At 35.1% G+C, this 21,945-nt stretch overlaps 1 protein-coding gene across 5 annotated transcripts in view; it reads left to right on the forward strand.

Annotated features, from left to right (window-relative positions):
* Positions 1 to 21,945, forward strand: part of COP1 (COP1 E3 ubiquitin ligase) — a 270,583-nt gene that overhangs the window by 102,768 nt on the left and 145,870 nt on the right. For all 5 annotated transcript variants that reach the window (XM_061185681.1, XM_061185683.1, XM_061185682.1 and 2 more), the window contains 2 exons: positions 16,397 to 16,511; positions 20,394 to 20,529. In XM_061185681.1, coding sequence (XP_061041664.1) covers positions 16,397 to 16,511; positions 20,394 to 20,529 — 251 coding nt within the window. The remainder of the gene's footprint in view (positions 1 to 16,396; positions 16,512 to 20,393; positions 20,530 to 21,945) is intronic.

Here is a 21,945-nt window from a genome sequence, read left to right on the forward strand (position 1 = left end):
CCCTAGGTCTGAAGTGGGTCTCTTGTAGACAGCATATATATAGGTCTTGTTTTTGTGTCCATTCAGCAAGCCTGTGTCTTTTGGTTGTAGCATTTAATCCATTCACATTTAAGGTAATTATTGATATGTATGTTCCTATTACCATTTTCTTAATTGTTTTGTTTTTGTAGGTCCGTTTCTTCTCTTGTGTTTCTCACTTAGAGAAGTTCCTTTAGCATTTGTTGTAGAGCTGATTTGGTGGTGGTGAATTCTCTTAGCTTTTGCTCATATGTAAAGCTTTTGATATGTCTATCGAATCTGAATGAGATCCTTGCTGGGTAGAGTAATCTTGGTTGTAGGTTCTTCCCTTTCATCTCTTTAAATATGTCATGCCACTCCCTTCTGGCTTGTACAGTTTCTGCTGAGAAATCAGCTGTTAACCTTATGGGAGTTCCCTTACATGTATTTGTCATTTCTCCCTTGCTGCTTTCAGTAATTTTTCTTTGTCTTTAATTTTTGTCAATTTGATTACTATGTGTCTCGGCGTGTTTCTCTGTGGGTTTATCCTGTATGGGACTCTCTGCACTTCCTGGACTTGGGTGGCTATTTTCTTTCCCATGTTAGGGAAGTTTTTGACTATAATCTCTTCAAATATTTTCTCAGGTCCTTTCTCTCTCTTCTTCTTCTGGGACCCCTATAATGTGAATGTTGTTGTGTTTAATATTATCCCAGAGGTCTCTTAGGCTGCCTTCAGTTCTTTTCATCCTTTTTTCTATATTCTCTTCCTCAGCAGTGAATTCCACCATTCTGTCTTCCAGGTGGTCACTTATCAGTTTTTCTGCCTCAGGTATTCTGCTATTGATTCCTTCTAGTGTATTTTTCATTTTAGTTATTGTATTGTTCATGTGTTTGTTTGTTCTTTAATTCTTCTAGGTCTTTGTTAAACATTTCTTTCATCTTCTCAATCTTTGCCTTCATTTTTTTTCCGAGGTCCTGGGTCATCTTCACTATCATTATTCTGAATTCTTTTTCTGGAAGGTTGCCTATCTCCACTTCATTTAGTTGTTTTTCTGGGGTTTTATCTTGTTCCTTCATCTGGTGCATAGCCCTCTGCCTTTTCATTTCATCTATCTTTCTCTGAATGTGGTTTTAGTTCCACAGGCTGCAGGATTGTAGTTCTTCTTGCTTCTGCTGTCTGCCCTTTGGTGGATGAAGCTATCTAGATGCTTGAGCGAGTTTCCTGATGCGAGGGACTGGTGGTGGGTAGAGCTGGCTGTTGCTCTGGTTGGCAGAGCTCAGTGAAACTTTAATCCGCTTGTCTGCTGATGAGTGCGGCTGGGTTCCCTCCCTGTTGGTTGTTTGGCCTGAGGCGACCCAACACTGGAACCTACCCATGCTCTTTAGTGGGGCTAATGGCTACTCTGGGAGGGGTCACGCCAAGGAGTACTTCCCAGCACTTCTGCTGCCAGTGTCCTTGTCGTCATGGTGAGACACATCCACCCCCTGCCTCTGCAGGAGACCCTCCAAGACCAGCAGGTAGGCCTATTTAGTCTCGTATGGGGTCATTGCTCCTTCCCCTGGGTCCCAATGTGCACACTACTTTGTGCTTGCCCTGCATGAGTGGAGTCTCTGTTTCCCCCAGTCCTGTCGAAGTCCTGCAATCAAATCCCGCTAGCCTTCAAAGTCTGATTCTCTAGGAATTCCTCCTCCTGTTGCCGGGCCCCCAGGTTGGGAAGCCTGACGTGGGGCTCAGAACCTTCACTCCAGTGGGTGGACTTCTGTGGTATAAGTGTTCTCCAGTTTGTGAGTCACCCACACAGCAGTTACGGGGTTTTGATTTTATTGTGATTGCGCCCCTCCTACCGTCTCATTGTGGATTCTCCTTTGTCTTTGGATGTGGGGTATCTGTTTTGGTGAGTTCCAGTGTCTTCTTGTCGATGATTGTTGAGCAGTTAGTTGTGATTCCAGTGCTCTCGCAAGAGGGAGTCAAAAGGGAAGATTAAGTAAATTATGAAGTGTTAGCCAGGATACCATTTGCAGGAAATTTAGCTTTCTGTTTTATCTGTTACTGTAAGAGTCCAGGTCAGCTAAATAATGATTTAAATAATAATAGAACTATAGAAAAAAAGAGGGCTGTATATAAGAAAGCACCATAAACAAGCTTTTAAACCCAAACTGGGAAAGGTTTTGTCAGTTGCTTCACATTGCTTCAAAATGAAAAAAGTTTCTTAAACCAATTTCATTCTTTTGATGAAAGCTCCAAAAAAAATTTTTTTAAAAAGATGAAGAACATGGGGGAAAAAGGCAAATTCAGATGGTCAGCTCACATATGAAATAATACTCAACTTCCTAAATAATAAAAGCACAATATGAAGTAGTATAAGGTACCAAAGAAGTCACCTAATAGGTATGGCTAAGGATGTTTCAAAATGGGAACTCTTCTTACTTGCTGTGTGCATGTACATGTAGTGTTGAGGGTGGGATGGGGGACTGAGAGAGGGGGAAAAGGGGAGGGGGGAGAGAGTTGGTTGTCTTCCAGGAAGACTATTTGGTGATATATACATATGAGAAACGCTAAAAATGTGTGATTTGGTAGTGATAAACATAGGAATTTCTTATAAGAAATGATTCAAAGTACTATGTAAAGATTATATACCAGTATTATTTATAAAAGCAAACATTCTAGAAAATAAATATCCCCAGTCATAGTAGAATAGCTATGGAAACTATGGTACAGCTATCGGGTATATTATTTTACTACTCTTAAAAATAATGTTTATAGTTGAAATTGAATTGAAAAAAATGTTAACAATATAATGTAGGTGAAGCCAGAAACAATTTTTTTATGCCACTGAAGTTTTATAATTGCCTGTTCATCTTGCTTTAGAGTTTTTATATAAGGTTAGTACAGTTAGTAAAATCAGGAAATTTAATGTTAATGCAATATTATTATCTGAGATAATGTAGTTAAATTTCAACAGTTTTTCCACTAATATTCTTTTGTAGCAAAAGAAAAAAATTTTCCTTCTCCAGTATGAATCCAGAATCACTGGTTACATTTAGTTGTCATGTTTCTTCAATCTCCTCTAAATTGTTATAGTTCTTTAGTTGTGCGTGATGTTGACATTTTTGAAGAGTATAAGTTATTAATTTTGTAGAACGTTCCTTAATATGAGTTTGTGTGATATTTCCTTATAACTAGATTCAGAGTATCCATTTTTAATCAGGAATACTACAGAATCGATGTGGTATCCTTTGTTAGTTTGTCGTATCTGGACCCATATGATATGAGTTTGCTCAGTACTGGTGATGTTAGCTCTGATCACTTGATTAAGGTGGTGCCTGACAGATTTGTCCACTGTAAATTTACCATTTTCTCCCATTTGAGCATCTATTAATAAATCCTACTTGAAATAATTATTAATGTGTTTTGCCCAAATGATAATTTTTAATTCATTTTTTCTTCCACATTTATTTTTTTAACTTTTTTATTGAAGTATATTTAATTTACAGTGTTGTGTTAGTTTCAAGTATACAGCAAAGTGATTCACATATATATATGTGCACTTTTTCAGATTCTTTTCCATTATAGGTTATTATGAGATATTGAGTATAGTTCCCTGTGGTATACAGTAGATCCTTGTCATTTACCTATTTTATATGGAGTAGTTTGTATATGTTAATCCCAAACTCCTAATTTATCCACCCCCACTCTCGTGCTATCCCCTTTGGTAACCGTAAGTTTGCTTTCTATGTCTGTGAGTCTATTTCTGTTTTGTTAAATAAGTTCATTTGAATCATTTTTTTAGATTCCACATTTAAGTGATATCATACAGTAGCATCTTTCTCTGTCTAACTTCATTTAATGTGATAATCTCTAAGTCCATCCATGTTGCTGCAAATGGCATTATTTCATTTTTTTTAATAGCTGAGTAATACTTCCACATTTATTAGTTAGCATTTCTACTGAAAGGATCTTTCCCTCCCTCCCTCCCTCTTTGTTTGTTTATATGGTAATGGAATCATAGAGTTTTAATTTTTTCTGTTAATCATTTTGAAACTCAAATTGTTCCCTGTTTGTCTAGTTGGAACTCCTTCAAGCTGATTTTCATGTTCTTATCATTCTTTAAGTAACTTCTTACATTCTTAGATGACAAGATATACCAGCATCATTTTGTACTTACCTTGCCCCGGTCCTGGAATCAGCCGTGTATCCAAGAAACCCTGTTTTCTTTTAATGGAGAATGGTATTTCAAAACAAATATCTGGGTTTTAAGTGTGCTCATTGCACTTAGAGCGTCATTGCTTGTAGGCCTTCTCAGTGGACAGAGCTAGGAAATATGTATATCTGTATATATAACATATTATAATATGTATCCATTAATTATATATTAATCACCTTAAGTGTTTGATGAAAGGACTCACAGGAATCAAGCAGTTTATACTTCTGGAACTTCATTATAGGCAAAGGATATAGTACAGCCAAGCGGAAGAAGAGTACTCATTGAAAGGGATATGAAGACTTTAGGCACAGTCTTCTTTGTCCTTCTACCACCGAGTCACAGAGGAATTGCTTTGTCTCCAGGTTCAGAACCACTACTAGCTTGCATCTCAAGCACCTTAGTAATGGGAAATTCAAATTTGGCTTGAGGTCGGATCTCTTATTTTAAGCTAGTCACATGGGCAGTGCATTCTAGTTATGTGACCAGCCATTAAGTTACAGGCTCCACTGAAATCAGGTGAATCATAAATTCACTTATTATTACTAAACAATGCTGACAGACTGATGCAGTCTGCTCCCAAACAACTCACAGGCCCATGGTTATGGAATATCATTTATCTTTATTTAGTACATTTTGTGGGCTTCCCTGGTGGCGCAGTGGTTAAGAATCCGCCTGCCAATGCAGGGGACATGGGTTCGAGCCCTGGTCTGGGAAGATCCCACATGCCGCAGAGCAGCTAAGCCTGTGCACCACAACTACTGAGCCTGTGCTCCAGAGCCCGTGAGCCACAACTACTGAGCCTGCGTGCTGCAACTACTGAAGCCCAGGCTCCTAGGGCCCGTGCTCCGCAACAAGAGAAACCACCGCAATGAGAAGTCTGTGCACCACAACAAAGAGTAGACCCCACTCGCCGCAACTAGAGAAAGCCCGCGTGTAGCAATGAAAGACCCAATGCAGCCAAAAATAAATAAATTAAAAAAAAAAAAAAAGAATTGTTAAAAAATAACAACATTTTGTAATGTAGGTAAGAATCAGCTGTTCTGGAGATAACCATGTGGGCAATACAAACTAGCTGAGATTAGTCTATGCTATTCAGTTTACGAACATAATATTTATGTAATCATATATGTAAATAACATGTCTGTGTTTCTGTATCTGTCATAAAAACTATGAGTTCATACTGATGAGCTCTCATTGCAGTTCACTATCACAGGGTTCGTTGTAGCTTTACATTGTACCCTTTCTATATCTCTAATTCTCTTTTCTGACAGAAACCTAGCTCTCATTATCAAAATACATTTTACTTATTGTCATAGTCTTACTATATATATATATATATATATATATATATATATATATAAACTAGTATGGAAATTACTAAGAAAACAAATCTACTAACTAGTGATAAATATTTATTTAAATTTCTTTTTGTCTTTAGTCTGAGAGAATATAGTGTGAAAATATAGTGTGTTCATAGTTTACTTGGTTTTGATTGTTAATTTTCATCAGTATAAACTGTGATATTTCTTTGAAATACAGTTAAGTTCATTTGCTTCTGTTTGTGTTCCACCCCACCCCATTTTTATGACATACAGACTTTTTTGAATATGTGAAATATTAACCTGATTCTAAAAGTCAGAGCTATGCAAAAAGTCATACTCAATAAATACCACCCCTCCAGCCCTTCTACCAATTCCCATATCCTTTATCTTTTCCCACTACATTGTTTCTTAACCCCTGTTGGTAACCAGTTTTATTAGTCAGGTTTTCATGATACATATGCATATTCTCTTATTTCTTTTTTCTTACACAAAGGGTAGCTTTCCTAGTGATTCTCTGCTGCACTTTGCTTTTTTATTTTAACAATTTATCATGAAAACAAATCCACAGAAGTTCATAGAACTCTTCCTCATTGTTTTTATAGCTGCATAGGATTATTTAATCAATTTGTTACATAAAAACAGGTAGTTTACATTATCTTGTAATTACAAGTAGTGCTGCAGTGATTCACTTGTGCATATGTATTTTCATATTGTTGGACAGTGTATCTTCAGTGTAAATTCCTAGACATGCGGTTTCTGGGTCAAAGATGTAGATGGATGAATGGATGGATGGATGGATGGACGGACGGATGGAGAGACAGACAGAAATTGATATTGCCAAATCATCTTCTTCCCCCAAATAATTGTACCAATTTTCATTTTCCCCAGCAATATATGAATGTGCCTGTTTTCCTAGAGTCTTTCTCAGAGCCTCTCTAAAAGAATGAGTTTTACTTTAAAATTTTTGCCAATCTGTCAAGTGAGAAATACATCTCAGGATAGTTTTATGTTTCTGTAATTATGAATGAAGTTGAACAAACATCATATGATTACTGGTATATTAATATACTTATTAGTGGATTATGTATTCATATTTCTGGCCTATTTTTTCTATAAAGTTTTTTATCTGTTTTCAATTTTTAAGATTTGGCGGTATATTAAGAATATTAGCCCTTTATCTGTGATAAATGTTGCCTATATTTGCCTCTGTTTTTTTTTTGAAACACTTCAAAATTTTTAAATTATTATTTAAAGTTACCAATCTTTTGTTACCTCTGGGTTTTGAGTCATAGTTCAAAATATCTACCTGTAACTAGGACATAGAGAAATTTACCCATGTTTTCTTAAAATACTTGTCTCATTTCATTTTTTACATTTAGATTCCTGTTCTGTTTGGAGTTTATTGTTGTGTATATTTTGAGGTGTGGATCTAATTTTATCTTTATCCAAATGTCTAGTCAGTTGTCCCAGCCCACTTTTTAAAAATCTATCTTTGATCGAGTGTTGTGATATGCAGCCTTTCTCATATCAAAAGTTCTGTGTGTAAAATGGATTTATTTCTGGTCTTTCTCTTCTATCTGCTGATGTGTTTCTCTTTTCACTGTCACCTCTTTATGGTATGTTTTAATGTCTGATAGAACTAATTCATCCAACCCCCCAGCACTTCTTTTTCAGTGTTTTACAGAATATTCTTTCCTGTTGGTTTTTTCACATGAACTTTATTATTTTTTAAATTTTATTTAATTTATTTTATTTTTGGCTGTGTTGGGTCTTCGTTGTTGCACGCAGGCTTTCTCCAGTTGCAGCGAGCGGGGGCTACTCTTCATTGTGGTGCGTGGGCTTCTCATCACGGTGGCTTCTCTTGTTGCAGAGCACGGGCTCTAGGCACTTGGGCGTCAGTAGTTGTGGCTTGCAGGCTCAGTAGTTGTGGCTTGCGGGCTCTAGAGTGCAGGCTCAGTAGTTGTGGTGCACGGGCTTAGTTGCTCCGCGGCATGTGAGATCTTCCCAGACCAGGGCTCACACCCGTGTCCCCTTCATTGGCAGGCGGATTCTTAACCACTGGGCCACCAGAGAAGCCCTCACATCAACTTTAGTATCAGTTTCTCTAGCTGCATAAAAAAGCTTCTTGGTATCTTTATTAGAACTGCCTTTAACTTATAAATTACCTTAGGGGGAATTGATATGTTTTTGATATTAAGTTGAGTCTAGGTTTTATTTATTTCTTCATAAGTTTATTCCTAAGTTTCTTTAGAGTTGTAAAAATAAATTTTTAAATTTTGAGATAATTGTAGATTCACATGCAGTTGTAAAAATTAATACAGAGAGAGCCCATGAAAATTCCCTGGTGGTCCAGTGGTTAGGACTCGATGCTTCCACTACTGGCAGCCTGGGTGCGATCCATCCCTGGTTGGGGAACTAAGATTGCACAAACTGCGTGGTGCAGCCAAAACAAAACAAAAAGCATTAAAAAAAACAAACAGAGAGAGCCCATGTACCATTTACCCAGTTACCATAATGGTAACACACGAACAATATTGAGCTTTCCAGTCCATGAATATGGTATATCTTTCCATCTATTTTGGTCTTTTAAAAATTCCTCCTGGCAGTGTTTGTGTTTGTAATATAGAGGTCTTCCATGCTTTCATTAAATTAATTTCTAATTCTTTTTGATGCTATTATTGATACAATTATTTTACAATTTTTATTTTCTAATTTGTTGTGAATATATAAACGTACAATTGATTTTTGTACGTTAGCCTTGTTTCTTATTAGCTTGCTAAATTTATTAATTTTCTTTCTAAATTTATTAATTCTAGTAGTTTTGTAGATTCTCAGCAATTTCTATGTAAAATCATATGATCAGCAAAAAGATATTTTCACCTTTTCTAATCTTTGTGTGTTCTCTTCTGTTTCCCCTCACCTCTTCCCCCCTTTCTCCTCTCCTTCTTCCCTCCCCTCCTCTCCTCTCGCCACATCTCCCTTCTCTTCTTTTTCCTCTTTTTCCCTCCCCTTTCCGCCTTATACTTCAACTTATATGTTAGCTCTACATTTTGGTAGATGCCCTTTATCAAGTTGAGGAAGTTTCCTTCTGTTCCTAATTTGTTGAGAAATTTGAACATGTATAGGTGTTGAATTTTGTCAGATGCTTTTTATGCATCTCTTGAAATTTTTTTTTAATTTAATTTTATTTATTTTTTTATACAGCAGGTTCTTATTAGTCATCCGTTTTATACACATCAGTGTATACATGTCAATCCCAATCTCCCAATTCATCACACACACACACCCCCCCCACCCCGCCGCATTCCCCCCTTGGTGTCCATACGTTTTTTCTCTACATCTGTATCTCAATTTCTGCCCTGCAAACCAGGCAGAAATTTTTATATGGATATCTCCTTTATTCTGCCCACTTGATGAATTGCATTCATTGATTTTCTAATATGAAAACAACCCTGCATTCTTGGACTGAACTCCATTTAGTCACGATGAGTTATTCTTTTTACATGTTGTTGAAATTGATTTGCTGTTATTTTGTTGTGGGTGCTTGTTTTCATGAAGGCGCTTATTCCCCTTCTTCTTTCCTTCCCTTCCCCAGTGTCCTTGTTGGGTTTGGGTATTACAGCTATGCTGGTCTCAGAAGACAAATTGGGAAGTGTTTTCTGAAAGAGTTTGTGTACAATTAATGTTATATCTTCCTTGAATATTTGGTAGAATTTTCATGTAAAAGTATCTGGGCCCTCTCTTCTGACGTATATGCTGGTTTTCGGTGTATTTATTCTGTCTTATTCTTGAACCCCATAAATTAGATATTATAATTAATGTATGTAAACAATATTTAAAATCACTTACTTGGTTACTAGTTTCCTTGCTTCTCTTTCATTTTGTGTCTCAGACCTTCTGGTTTGTGTTGTTGAACTTATCAATTACATGGTTTCAGAAATTTTTTAAGAAGTAGCTTATTGGTGATAAACCTTGTTTTCATTTACATGAAAAAATACTTTGCTCATGTTGTTGCAGGACAGTTTTGTTGGAATCTGAATTTTAGGTTGGGGTTATTTTCTTTCAACTTTTTAAGGATAAACAAAGTTTACTTTGTTCTAACTTCTCTTATTGCTTTTGAGAAGTATTTTGCTTGTTTAATTGTTCCTGTTAGGTAAATTAACTTTTCCCTTTGTCTGATTTTAAAATCTTTCTGTTTTGTACAAAAACATAGTTTTGCTTTAGTGTGTCTAATTGCAGATTTTTTTTTTTAAGTTAACTTATTTTTATTTTTATTTATTTTTGGCTGTGTTGGATCTTTGTTGCTGAACGCAGGCTTTCTCTAGTTGGTGGCGAGCGGGGGCTACTCTTTGTTGCAGTGCGGGGGCTTCTCATTGTGGTGGCTTCTCGTTGTGGAGCACGGGCTCTAGGCGTGCGAGCTTCAGTAGATGTGGCATGTGGGCTCAGTAGTTGTGGCTTGTGGGCTCTAGAGCGCAGGCTCAGTAGTTGCGGCGCACGGGCTTAGTTCCTCTGCGGCATGTGGGATCTTCCTGGACCACGGCTCGAACCCGTGTCCTCTGCATTGACAGACAGATTCTTCACCACTGCACCACCAGGAAAGCCCCGCAGATTTTTTTAATTATCCTTCTTGATAGGAATAATTTCTATGTCTGTATTCATGTATGTTTTCAGTTCTGGAAAATTGTCAACACCAACTCTTCAGATATGTCTTCTTCAGTCTGTTACTCTTTTCTGGATCTCTGGGGGCCCATATTTTAAACCTTATTATTATTTTCTTTTTACGTTTCTTTCTCTTTTTTTTTGAATTTTATTTAATTTATTATTTATAGAGTAGCTTCTCATTAGTTATCCATTTTATACATATTAGTGTACATATGTCAATTCCAATCCCCCAATTCATCAACCCCCGACCCCCAACCCCCCCCCGCCACTTTCCCACTTGGTGTCCATATGTTTGTTCTCCTCATCTGTGTCTCAATTTCTGCCTTGCAAACTGGTTCATCTGTACCACTTTTCTAGGTTCCACATATATGCGTTAATATACGATATTTGTTTTTCTCTTTCTGACTTACTTCACTCCGTATGACAGTCTGTAGATCCATCCATGTCTCTATAAATGACCCAATTTCGTTCCTTTTTATGGCTGAGTAATATCCCATTGTATATATGTACCACGTCTTCTTTATCCATTCGTCTGTCGATGGGCATTTAGGTTACTTCCACGACCTGGCTATTGTAAATAGTGCTGCAATGAACATTGGGGTGCATGTGTCTTTTTGAATTATGGTTTTCTTTGGGTATATGCCCAGTAGTGAGATTGCTGGGTCCTATGGTAATTCTATTTTTAGTTTTTTAAGGAACCTCCATACTGTTCTCCATAGTGGCTGTATCAGTTTACATTCCCTCATTGCAACAATGCAAGAGGGTTCCCTTTTCTCCACACCCTCTCCAGCATTTGTTGTTTGTAGATTTTCTGATGATGCCCATTCTAACTGGTGTGAGGTGATACCTCATTGCAGTTTTGATTTGCATTTCTCTAATGATTAGTGATGTTGAGCAGCTTTTCATATGCTTCGTGGCCATCTGTATGTCTTCTTTGGAGAAATGTCTATTTAGGTCTTCTGCCCATTTTTGGATTGGGTTGTTTGTTTTTTTAATATCGAGCTGCATGAGCTGTTTATATATTTTGGAGATTAATCCTTTGTCCATTGATTCATTTGCAAATATTTTCTCCCATTCTGAGGGTTGTCTTCTCATCTTGTTTATAGTTTCCTTTGCTTTGCAAAAGCTTTTAAGTTTCATTAGGTCCCATTTGTTTAATTAGTTTTTATTTCCATTACTCTAGGAGGTGGATCAAAAAAGATCGTGCTGTGATTTATGACAAAGAGTGTTCTTCCTATGTTTTCCTCGAAGAGTTTTATAGTGTCCAGTCTTACATTTAGGTCTCTAATCCATTTTGAGTTTCTTTTTGTGTATGGTGTTAGGGAGTGTTCTAATTTCATTCTATTCCATGTAGCTGTCCAGTTTTCCCAGCACCACTTTTTGAAGAGACTGTCTTTTCTCCATTGTATATCCTTGCCTCGTTTGTCATAGATTAGTTGACCGTAGGTGCGTGGGTTTATCTCTGGGCTTTCTATCCTGTTCCATTGATCTGTATTTCTGTGTTTGTGCCAGTACCATATTATCTTGATTACTGTAGCTTTGTAGTATAGTCTGAAGTCAGGGAGTCTGATTCCTCCAGCTCCGTTTTTTTCCCTCAAGACCACTTTGGCTATTTGGGGTCTTTTGTGTCTTCATACAAACTTTAAGATTTTTTGTTCTAGTTCTGTAAAAAATCCCATTGGTAATTTGATAGGGATTGCATTGAATCTGTAGATTGCTTTAGGTAGTATAGTCATTTTCACAATATTGATTCTTCCAATCCAAGAACATGGTATATCTCTCCATGTGTTTGTGTCATATTTAATTTCTTTCATCAGTGTCTTATAGTTTTCTGCATACAGATCTTTTGTCTCCCTAGGTAGGTTTATTCCTAGGTATTTTATTCATTTTGTTGCAGTGGTAAATGGGAGTGTTTCCTTAATTTCTCTTTTACATTTTTCTTCGTTAGTGTATAGGAATGCAAGAGATTTCTGTGCATTAATTTTGTATCCTGCAATTTTACCAAATTCATTGATTAGCTCTAGTAGTTTTCTGGTGGCATCTTTAGGATTCTCTATGTATAGTATCATGTCATCTGCAAACAGTGACAGTTTTACCTTTGCTTTTCCAATTGGTATTCCTTTTATTTCTTATTCTTCTCTCATTACCATGGCTAGGACTTCCAAAACTATGTTGAATAATAGTGGTGAGAGTCGACGTCCTTGTCTTGTTCCTGATCTTAGAGGAAATGCTTTCAGTTTTTCACCATTGAGAATGATGTTTGCTGTGGGTTTGTTGTATATGGCCTTTATTATGTTCAGGTAGGTTCCCTCTATGCCCACTGTCGGGAGAGCTTTTATCATAAATGGGTGTTGAATTTTGTCAAAAGCTTTTTCTGCATCTATTGAGATGATCATATGGTTTTTATTCCTTAATTTGTTAATATGGTGTATCACATTTATTGATTTGCGTATATTGAAGAATCCTTGCATCCCTGGGATAAATCCCACTTGATCATGGTGTATGATCCTTTTAATGTGTTGTTGGAATCTCTTTGCTAGTATTCTGCTGAGGATTTTTGCATCTATATTCATCAGTGATATTGGTCTGTAATTTTCTTTTTTTGTAGTATCTTTGTCTGGTTTTGGTTTCAGGGTGATGGTGACCTCATAGAATGAGTTTGGGAGTGTTCCTTCCTCTGCATTTTTTTGGAAGAGTTTGAGAAGGATGGGTGTTAGCTCTTCTCTAAATGTTTGATAGAAATTCACCTGTGAAGCCATGTGGTCCTGGACTTTTGTTTTTTGGAAGATTTTTAATCAGAGTTTCAATTTCATTCCTTGTGATCGGTCTGTTCATATTTTCTATTTCTTCCTGGTTCAGTCTTAGAAGGTTATACCTCTCTAAGAATTTGTCCATTTCTTCCAGGTTGTCCATTTTATTGGCATAGAGTTTCTTGTAGTAGTCTCTTAGGATGCTTTGCATTTCTGCGGTGTCTGTTGTAACTTCTCCTTTTTTCATTTCTAATTTTATTGATTTGAGTCTCTCCCTCTTTTTCTTAATGAGTCTGGCTAATGGTTTATCAATTTTGTTTACCTTCTCAAAGAACCAGCTTTTAGTTTTATTGATCTTTGCTATTGTTTTCCTTGTTTCTATTTCTTTTATTTCTGCTGTGGTCTTTATGATTTCTTTCCTTCTGCCAACCTTGGGTTTTGTTTGTTCTTCTTTCTGTAGTTCCTTTAGGTGTAAGGTTAGATTTTTTATTTGAGATTTTTCTTGTTTCTTGAGGTAGGCTTGTATTGCTGTAAACTTCCCTCTTAGAACTGCTTTTGCTGCATCCCATAGGTTTTGGATTGTCGTGTTTTCATTGTCATTTTTCTCTAGGTATTTTTTGATTTCCTCTTTGTTTTCTTCAGTGATCTCTTGGTTATTTAGTAACATATTGTTGAGCCTCCATGTGTTTGTGTTTTTTTACGTTTTTTTCCCTGTAATTGATTTCTAATCTCATAGCATTGTGGTCAGAAAAGATGCTTGTTACGATTTCAGTTTTCTCAAAATTACTGAAGCTTGATTTGTGACCCAAGATGTGATCTGTCCTGGAGAATGTTCTTTGCACACTTGAGAAGAAAGTGTAATCTGCTGTTTTTGGATGGAATGTCCTATACATATCTGTTAAATCTATTTGGTCTGTTGTGTCATTTAAAGCTTGTGTTTCCTTATTAATTTTCTGTTTGGATGATCTGTCTTTTGGTGTAAGTGAGGGATTAAAGTCCCCCAGTATTATTGTGTTATTGTCGATTTCCTCTTTTATAGCTGTTAGCAGTTGCCTTATGTATTGAGGTGCTCCTATGTTGGGTGCATATATATTTATAATTGTTATATCTTCTTCTTGGATTGATCCCTTGATCATTATGTAGTGTCCTTCCTTGTCTCTTGTAACGTTCTTTATTTTAAGGTCTATCTTATCTGATATAAATATTGCTACTCCAGCTTTCTTTTGATTTCCATTTGCATGGAATATCTTTTTTCCATCCCCTCACGTTCAGCCTGTATGTGTCCCTAGGTCTGACGTGGGTCTCTTGTAGACTGCATATATATGGGTCTTGTTTCTGTATCCATTCAGCAAACCTGTGTCTTTTGGTTGTAGCATTTAATACATTCATGTTTAAGGTAATTATCGATATGTATGTTCCTGTTACCATTTTCTTAACTGTTTTGGGTTTGTTTTTGTAGGTCCTTTTCTTCTCTTGTGTTTCCCACTTAGAGAAGTTCCTTCAACATTTGTTGTAGAGCTGGTTTGGTGGTGCTGAATTCTCTTAGCTTTTGCTTATCTGTAAAGCTTTTGATTTCTCCATCGAATCTGAATGAGATCCTTGCCGGGTACAGTAATCTTGGTTGTAGGTTCTTCCCTTTCATCACTTTAAATATGTCATGCCACTCCCTTCTGGCTTGTAGTGTTTCTGCTGAGAAATCAGCTGTTAACCTTATGGGAGTTCCCTTGTATGTTATTTGTTGTTTTTCCCTGCTGCTTTCAATAATTTTTCTTTGCCTTTAATTTTTTCCAGATTGATTTCTATGTGTCTTGGCATGTTTCTCCTTGAGTTTATCCTGCCTGGGACTCTCTGTGCTTCCTGGACTTGGGTGTTTATTTCCTTTCCCATGTTAGGGAAGTTTTCGACTCTAATCTGTTCAAATATTTTCTTGGGTCCTTTCTCTTTCTCTTCTCCTTCTGGGACCCGTATAATGCGAATGTTGTTGCGTTTAATGTTGTCCCAGAGATCTCTTAGGCTGTCTTCATTTCTTTTCATTCATTTTTTTTTATTCTGTTCCGCAGCAGTGAATTCCACCATTCTGTCTTCCAGTTCACTTAACCATTCTTCTGCCTCAGTTATTGTGCTATTGATTCCTTCTAGTGGATTTTTCATTTCAGTTATTGTATTGTTCATCTCTGTTTGTTTGTTCTTTAATTCTTCTAGGGTTTTGTTAAACATTTCTTGCATCTTCTCGATCTTTGCCTCCATTCTTTTTCCGAGGTCCTGGATCATCCTCAGTATCATTATTCTGAATTTTTTTCTGGAATAAACCTTAGTATTCTGTCTTCTATGTCTCTTTTCTTCTCTTACAAATTTTTCTGTCTTCTTGACTTTATTCCTTCATTTTGAGTTGTTCTTTCAGGTTTATCTTCCACTTTGCAAATTCTCTTTTTATCCTCCAAATCTAATACTTGTTCTTTTGTACGTATTTGTCCTCAAATCCGATTGTCCTCTTCTTTCCCTTTTTCTTCATCTTATATTTTGTTTACCATTACCTGAGTTCAGCTTCCTGTTTTGTTGTTTATCTTTTGGAAAATAGTCTTTTTTTCTTGTGATCCAAGCACAGCTTTAAAATAATTCTTACTTACCATCTACTTTTAGCAGGAGTTCACTTCAGATAAGTGTTTTTTGTTCATTGTAGTAACTTAATATTTCTTAGTTAATACATTTGCAGTTCTGGTATTCTTATTGGTGAACTTATGTCATCTCAGGATCTCATTATGTGTCTTATCTCTTTATCTGTTAATGTGCCACAAGCATAATAGTTAGTAACCATTTGTGGAAGAATTTTCATACCCTTTTAATTAACATGGTGTTGGTAATATTATATATTTAGGATTATCGACTTTTTAAATAAGGTTTATATGCCAGTGTATTTCAGATTTGTTGTTGTTCTCTAAATATATATATATGTGATTTAGTTATTTGGGTCTTCTAATGTATATGTCAAACTATTTAGTACATACATATTAAACTACCCCTTCACCTAATAATCAGTGTTAATTTAAATACCTATTTTGTACAGCCAAGCAGTGTTCCTATTATTCACAAGGTATAGGGTGCAATATAGGGATGATGAAGCAGTAATTAGTTTTCTTTTGGTAATTGTTTTCTAACAATTGATGCATATTAAAGTAAAATTCTCAAAATTCTAAATTTCAGAATAGCCCTTATAATGGATTCTATCTCCATTTAATTTGGAGAGTTGAAAGAAGCTTCTCATTTTATTCTCATAAAATTGGCCTATTTTCCCTTTAAATTAAGAATTCGAAATGTGGTCTAAGAACTACGGGATTTTGCTATTTGTAATTATTTTAATGTGAACTTTTGAAGTTAAATATTCAAGCATTTGGATATTCTGTGTAGAAAAATAGTATGATTTGTTCTGAGTTACAAGTGTCTTTTCTTGTTATCACCTTAGACAAAGAAACAGCCCTGGTATAACAGCACATTAGCATCAAGACGAAAACGACTCACTGCTCATTTTGAAGACTTAGAGCAATGTTACTTTTCTACAAGGATGTCTCGTATCTCAGGTACATTCAGGACTTCTTAAAATATCTCAGGTTCATATTTCATATCCATATCTAGCTTCTTATGCTGGATTTATGGAAAGCAAAAGTGTCTATTTTCAACATAGTCTAGCACAGCATTGTGGAGGTTCTTAGACATCTTGGAGAACATTGCTTTTCCATATCTATTTTTGTTCTCTTTCTTTATTTGGGAGTTTTTAATCTGTATATAGTGAGCTGTATAAAGTTAAAAACAAATCAGCCATGAATATGTAGCTAACAAAAATAAGTTCCATTCAGTTGCCTTCTATTCTTCAACATTTATTAAGTTCTAAGCACTATCCTCTGTGCTAAGAATAAAAAGATGAAAGTACTTGTACCTGTCATCAAGGAGTATTATGAATTTAGTGGGGGAAAGCAATAGGTGAATAATTCTATGTGATATTTTATGTTATATACATATGCAAAGGGTATTAAGGGAATAGAGAAAAATATCCACTAATATAACTGGGAGTGAAAAAACCGTGCCACGTTGAAAATGGAGAAATGTAAGAGAATGATTCCTGTAGGGATTTCAGAGATGTTGTATTTAGTCAAGGCTAGTATTAATTAACTAAAAAAGGTAATTAGAAACATATTCAAAGTAGAGGAAATAACTTATGCAAAGATTTGTACACAATAGCATAGAATATTTTTATTGCTATAGAAGAGTAATGTAGTTCTGTGCCCATTTTCTTAGTTCTGTGATCTTTAGCCTTTCTTGGTGTCTTTGCTCACCAGTGCAGTAGGGACATTTATACAGACCCAGCAGGGTTTTTTTTTTTAAGGTTTATAGATGATGCATGTAAAATACAATGCTTGGTATAAGTTAGATTCTCAATTAATTGATGTCATTTGTAATACACCTGCTCAAAATGAGGACCGCCAAGGAAAAAAATGTCTGATATTTTATTAATTGTTAAAAATTTTGCCTTGGTTTTCTCTTGAATAGGCATGTTTGTATTATAATCCGCACATTATAGAGAGAGAATCTTTGGAGAAATTTGCCTCAGGACTGGAGGTGGCAGAAAAATGTATATAGATTCACATAGCATTTTTCCTCTGAAGACTAGAAGAAAGCCAAACTTTGTTTATAAGTGTGTTTGAAATTAATAGTCAACAGTTTTCATACAGATGGAAAGCTCTCATTGTATTGTCTTGAGAATTGAGCCCCTTATTAAACTTCTGTAATAGTCTATAAACTATAGTAGAAAGCTGTAACATTGAAAGTGGTCTGAGACCTACATTCTACTGACTGGCAGAGGGTTCATGTTAACCCTTTCAGATGTTATTTGTTGGTATGATGTTGAAATACAACCACAGGCAAATGGCAGACATTAAAAAAAGCGAGAGAGCAAGATGGGAAAGAGAAATTGGAGTAGGCTATTGATTAATAATTTGTAAATAACTATAGCATAGGCATGCTGTAGGATAGTAAAGGTAATCACAAACCAATTTAATTTATTTTGGAGATATAGCTTTATAGGGAGGTAGACTAGTAAGTTAAAACCAGGAGGAAGATTACATTTTTATTTTTGTAGACATGGCTGTATTGTACTTAACACATGTTGTCTTTAGTTTTTAGGAATCTCAAATTTAACTTAACAAATTTGCACAGTGTCTACACTAATCATATTGCTGAATATGGAGTCCCTCCTAGTGTCCTTGGCTGTAAAGAGGAAATTTAAACTTCTTTGTAATGGGGTACCTAAGAGTTTGATTGTCCTTTTGTATATTTTCAAATGAGAATCCACTCCCCATCCCCAACTTTTATTTTCATCTATGAAAATGAGACATGAAGACTAAGAAATAAATGCTTTGAACTCTTAATTGTAATTGGAAGAGAAGCTCAATTATAAAGCATTAGAAGAGAGAAGAGACACTGAACACACTTTTGCAAACTAATCTGTAATTAGGAGAGGTGATACGCCATCAGATATGTATGGGTATTGATCATAAACCAACCAAGCAAACAAAATCCTACCTTTTTACAACCAGATAAGTGAAATCTAATCCCTATGCTTTCAGATACTGAAATAACTGCTTTTAGTGTTATTTTGATAACTTCTGTTGAAAGTAGGTGTCAAATGAGTGGATATGATGGCCAGAAGTTCAACTACCCTAGAAAAGGATTGTGATCTTCTACAGAATAGACATTCTTGAATGCTTGTGAATTTTATGTACTTAGGGATTGATGTCAAAATGTTGAAAGAATATATTAATATTAAAACAATTTTTAAATGGCTAGCTAAAGTAACTGTCTTTTCAGTATTTACTACATTAAGTAGCTCACAGTAATAGGGTTATATATAAAAAGAACCAGTTACATGGTTGGATGCATGTTGTATCCAAACCACTTTGCTGTACAGTTGATACCCACCCCCCTTTTGCAATAACCTATGTTTTATTTATAATTTGTTGAATTTCCTGAGAATAATTTTTGTGGACCAAGTACTTTAGCTCAATAACATTTTGATATTTCATGCTAATTGGGTTTGTTCCTTTTGCGTTTTCTTGAATGGAAATACTACAAAATTGAGCCCTTTTAATGTGGGTCGTTAGATGACTATGTTAAGTTAGTGTTTAAATCTTTAAAATGTAAAATATTAGGGACAGAAGCTTACTTAGTTTCCTCAAATAATTGTTTGTTTTTCTTTATAATAATTGTTAGATAAAGTTCTTCATGTCAGCAATTCAAGATAACTGGAAATCTCCAGATAAAATAAATAAATTCTTTATTATATATCATATAGTAGAGTAATAGTAACTCTTTTGACTTAATGATTCTTACAGCTTAATTTCTTTTTGCTTACTAGTATTTTCAGAGGACATTTAAGAAGGGAAATCACAAAAGTTTACCTTAAAAAAGTTCTGTGTGTGTTTGTATGTATATGAGCTAAGAATAAGGAAGAAGGTATGAAAACACAGTGTTGTAACAGGCTTATTTCAAGTTTCAATATAGAAAGCTAACTAAAGTAATTGTGTTCTTTTCTTTCTTTGGAAGGGAAAACGCAAGTCCAAACTTTAAGCGGTTTTGAAAAACAATGTTTTTATTCATGCTTCCACTGTAGGCCTGTTTCTACATTGGAGAGTAAATTAGCTGTCTTCTCAGGTCCTTTATAACCTGATTTTGTGTTTTAAATTCTACATCATTTAGTTATGAATAGTTTACTGAAATGGACTTTACTCAAAGTATTTGTAAAGAGTTCTATTGGATGGAATTATTGTTTTCCATATTCCACCAAGACATTTGAGTGAACCTATTTTAAGTTTGATTTTGAAAATTAATAATTCATACACTGCAGTTTTTTACTCTCGTCCCATAATTGGATTTGAAACACTTCAAAGTATTATGTGAACAAATATTTCACTTTCTTTTTACTTAAAAATCAATTTTTAATCTAAATTATGTTATTATTAATTGTGTTTTGACTATAAGTAAACATGAACATGAAGATGTATCCCTGTAAACATGTTCCTTTAACAAATACTCTGTCCAGTATATATACTTGTCTCTCCACCCTCACCTTCTTCACTGATAAGGGATTTTGTTTTAATAAATGATTTAACTTCTCTTGATCAGAGGTACTTTTTTTTGTTTTTGCAAGAAATTATTGCTTAAAAAAGAAAAAGAATTCACAGTATGTTCTTACTGGTGTTGAAAGAGACAGTGTCTTTCAAGAACCACTGAGAAAGTTTTCTTAAAAGTTGAAAGATCAGCTCATTAATTTGTATATGTTAGTCCTCTCTAAGTACTCTTGAAGAGTTGTTGTTTGTGTTTAGAATATAGTTTTTAGTCTGTGGATATTGCTCTTTGACTTATGTTGCAGTTCAATTCATTTATTTTATTTTGTTTTCTTCATATAGATGACAGTCGAACTGCGAGCCAGTTGGATGAATTTCAGGAATGCTTGTCCAAGTTTACTCGATATAATTCAGTACGACCTTTGGCTACATTATCATATGCTAGTGATCTCTATAATGGTTCCAGCATAGTTTCTAGGTAAGTATGGGGCAGCATACTATTTTCTTACTATTTTCTTTTGCAGGAGTGTCTAGAATTTAATTGAATTTGAGAAGCAGTTATAGTGTTATGGTTAAGAGCCTCTGTTCTGAAATCCAGGTTGCCTGCCAATTTTTAGCTCTGCGGTCTTAGGCAAGTTTCTGAATCTCTTTAGTCCTCAATTTATCTCTAAAATGTAATGATTGTTAGTATCTGCCTCATAGGGCTGCAGTTTGTTTTCTTGTAATTCTTTTGTGTGGTTTTAATGACAAGGTGTGCTCCTAATAAATGCTCTCTCCTCTTCAGTTTTTTAGAAGAGTTTGTAAAGAATTGGTGTTATTTCTTCCTTACATATTTTGTACAATTCCCCAGTGAAGCCATCTTGGTCTTGAGTTTTCTTTGAGGGAAGATTTTTAAATACAAATCCAATTTTTAGAAGAAATATAAGGCTAATCAGGTTATCCATTTCTTCTTGATTGAGCATTATTTTTAGTTTGTGCCGTTCAAGGAATTTGTCCATTTCATCTAGGTTGTTGAATTTATTGGCATACAAGTGTTTATAGTATTCCTTTATTATCCTTTTGATGTCTTTAGATTCTGTAATGATTTTTCCTTTCTCATCCTTGATTTCAGAAATTTGTTTCTTTTTTTTTTTTTTATACTTAATAGTCTGGCTTAGAAATTTTCAATTTTACTTATCTTCTCAAAGAACCAGCTCCTGGTTTATTGATACTGTCTATTTTTCTGTTCTCTGTTTCATTGATTTCTACTCTTAACTTTATTATTTCACATTTTCTGCTTTCTTTAGGAGTAATTTGCTCTTATCTTGCTAGTTTCTTAAGGTAGAAACTGAAGTGATTGAGTTGAAACCTTTCTTCTTTTCTAATATAGATAATTTGTGTTATAAATTTCCCTCCAAGTGTTGCATTAACTGCATCTCACAAATTTTGATGTGATTGATATCTTTTCTTTTTTCCAAAAATTTTTTTATTCTGGTAAAATACACATGACATAAAATTTACCATCTTAATAAGTGTACTGTTCAGTGGTATTGAATGCATTCATAATACTGTGCAACTGTCATCACCATCCATCTCTTTAATACTTGACATCTTGTAAAACTGAAACTCAGTACCCATTAAACAATAACTCCTTGTTTCCTCTTGCCCCCAGTCCTGGCAACCACCATTCTACTTTCTTTGTCTATGATTCTGACTATTGCAAGTATCTCATATAAGTGGAATGGTGCAATATTTGTCTTTTTGTGACTGGCTTATTTCACTTAGTGTGGTATCATCAGTGTACATCCATGCTATAGCATATGTCAGGATTTCCTTCCTTTTTGAGGCTGAATAACATTCCATTGCATGTATATAACACATTTTGGTCATCTGTCTGTCTGTCAAAGGATACTTG

This window comes from Eubalaena glacialis, chromosome 3 (genome assembly GCF_028564815.1).
Source record: "Eubalaena glacialis isolate mEubGla1 chromosome 3, mEubGla1.1.hap2.+ XY, whole genome shotgun sequence".
Lineage (NCBI taxonomy): Eukaryota > Metazoa > Chordata > Mammalia > Artiodactyla > Balaenidae > Eubalaena > Eubalaena glacialis.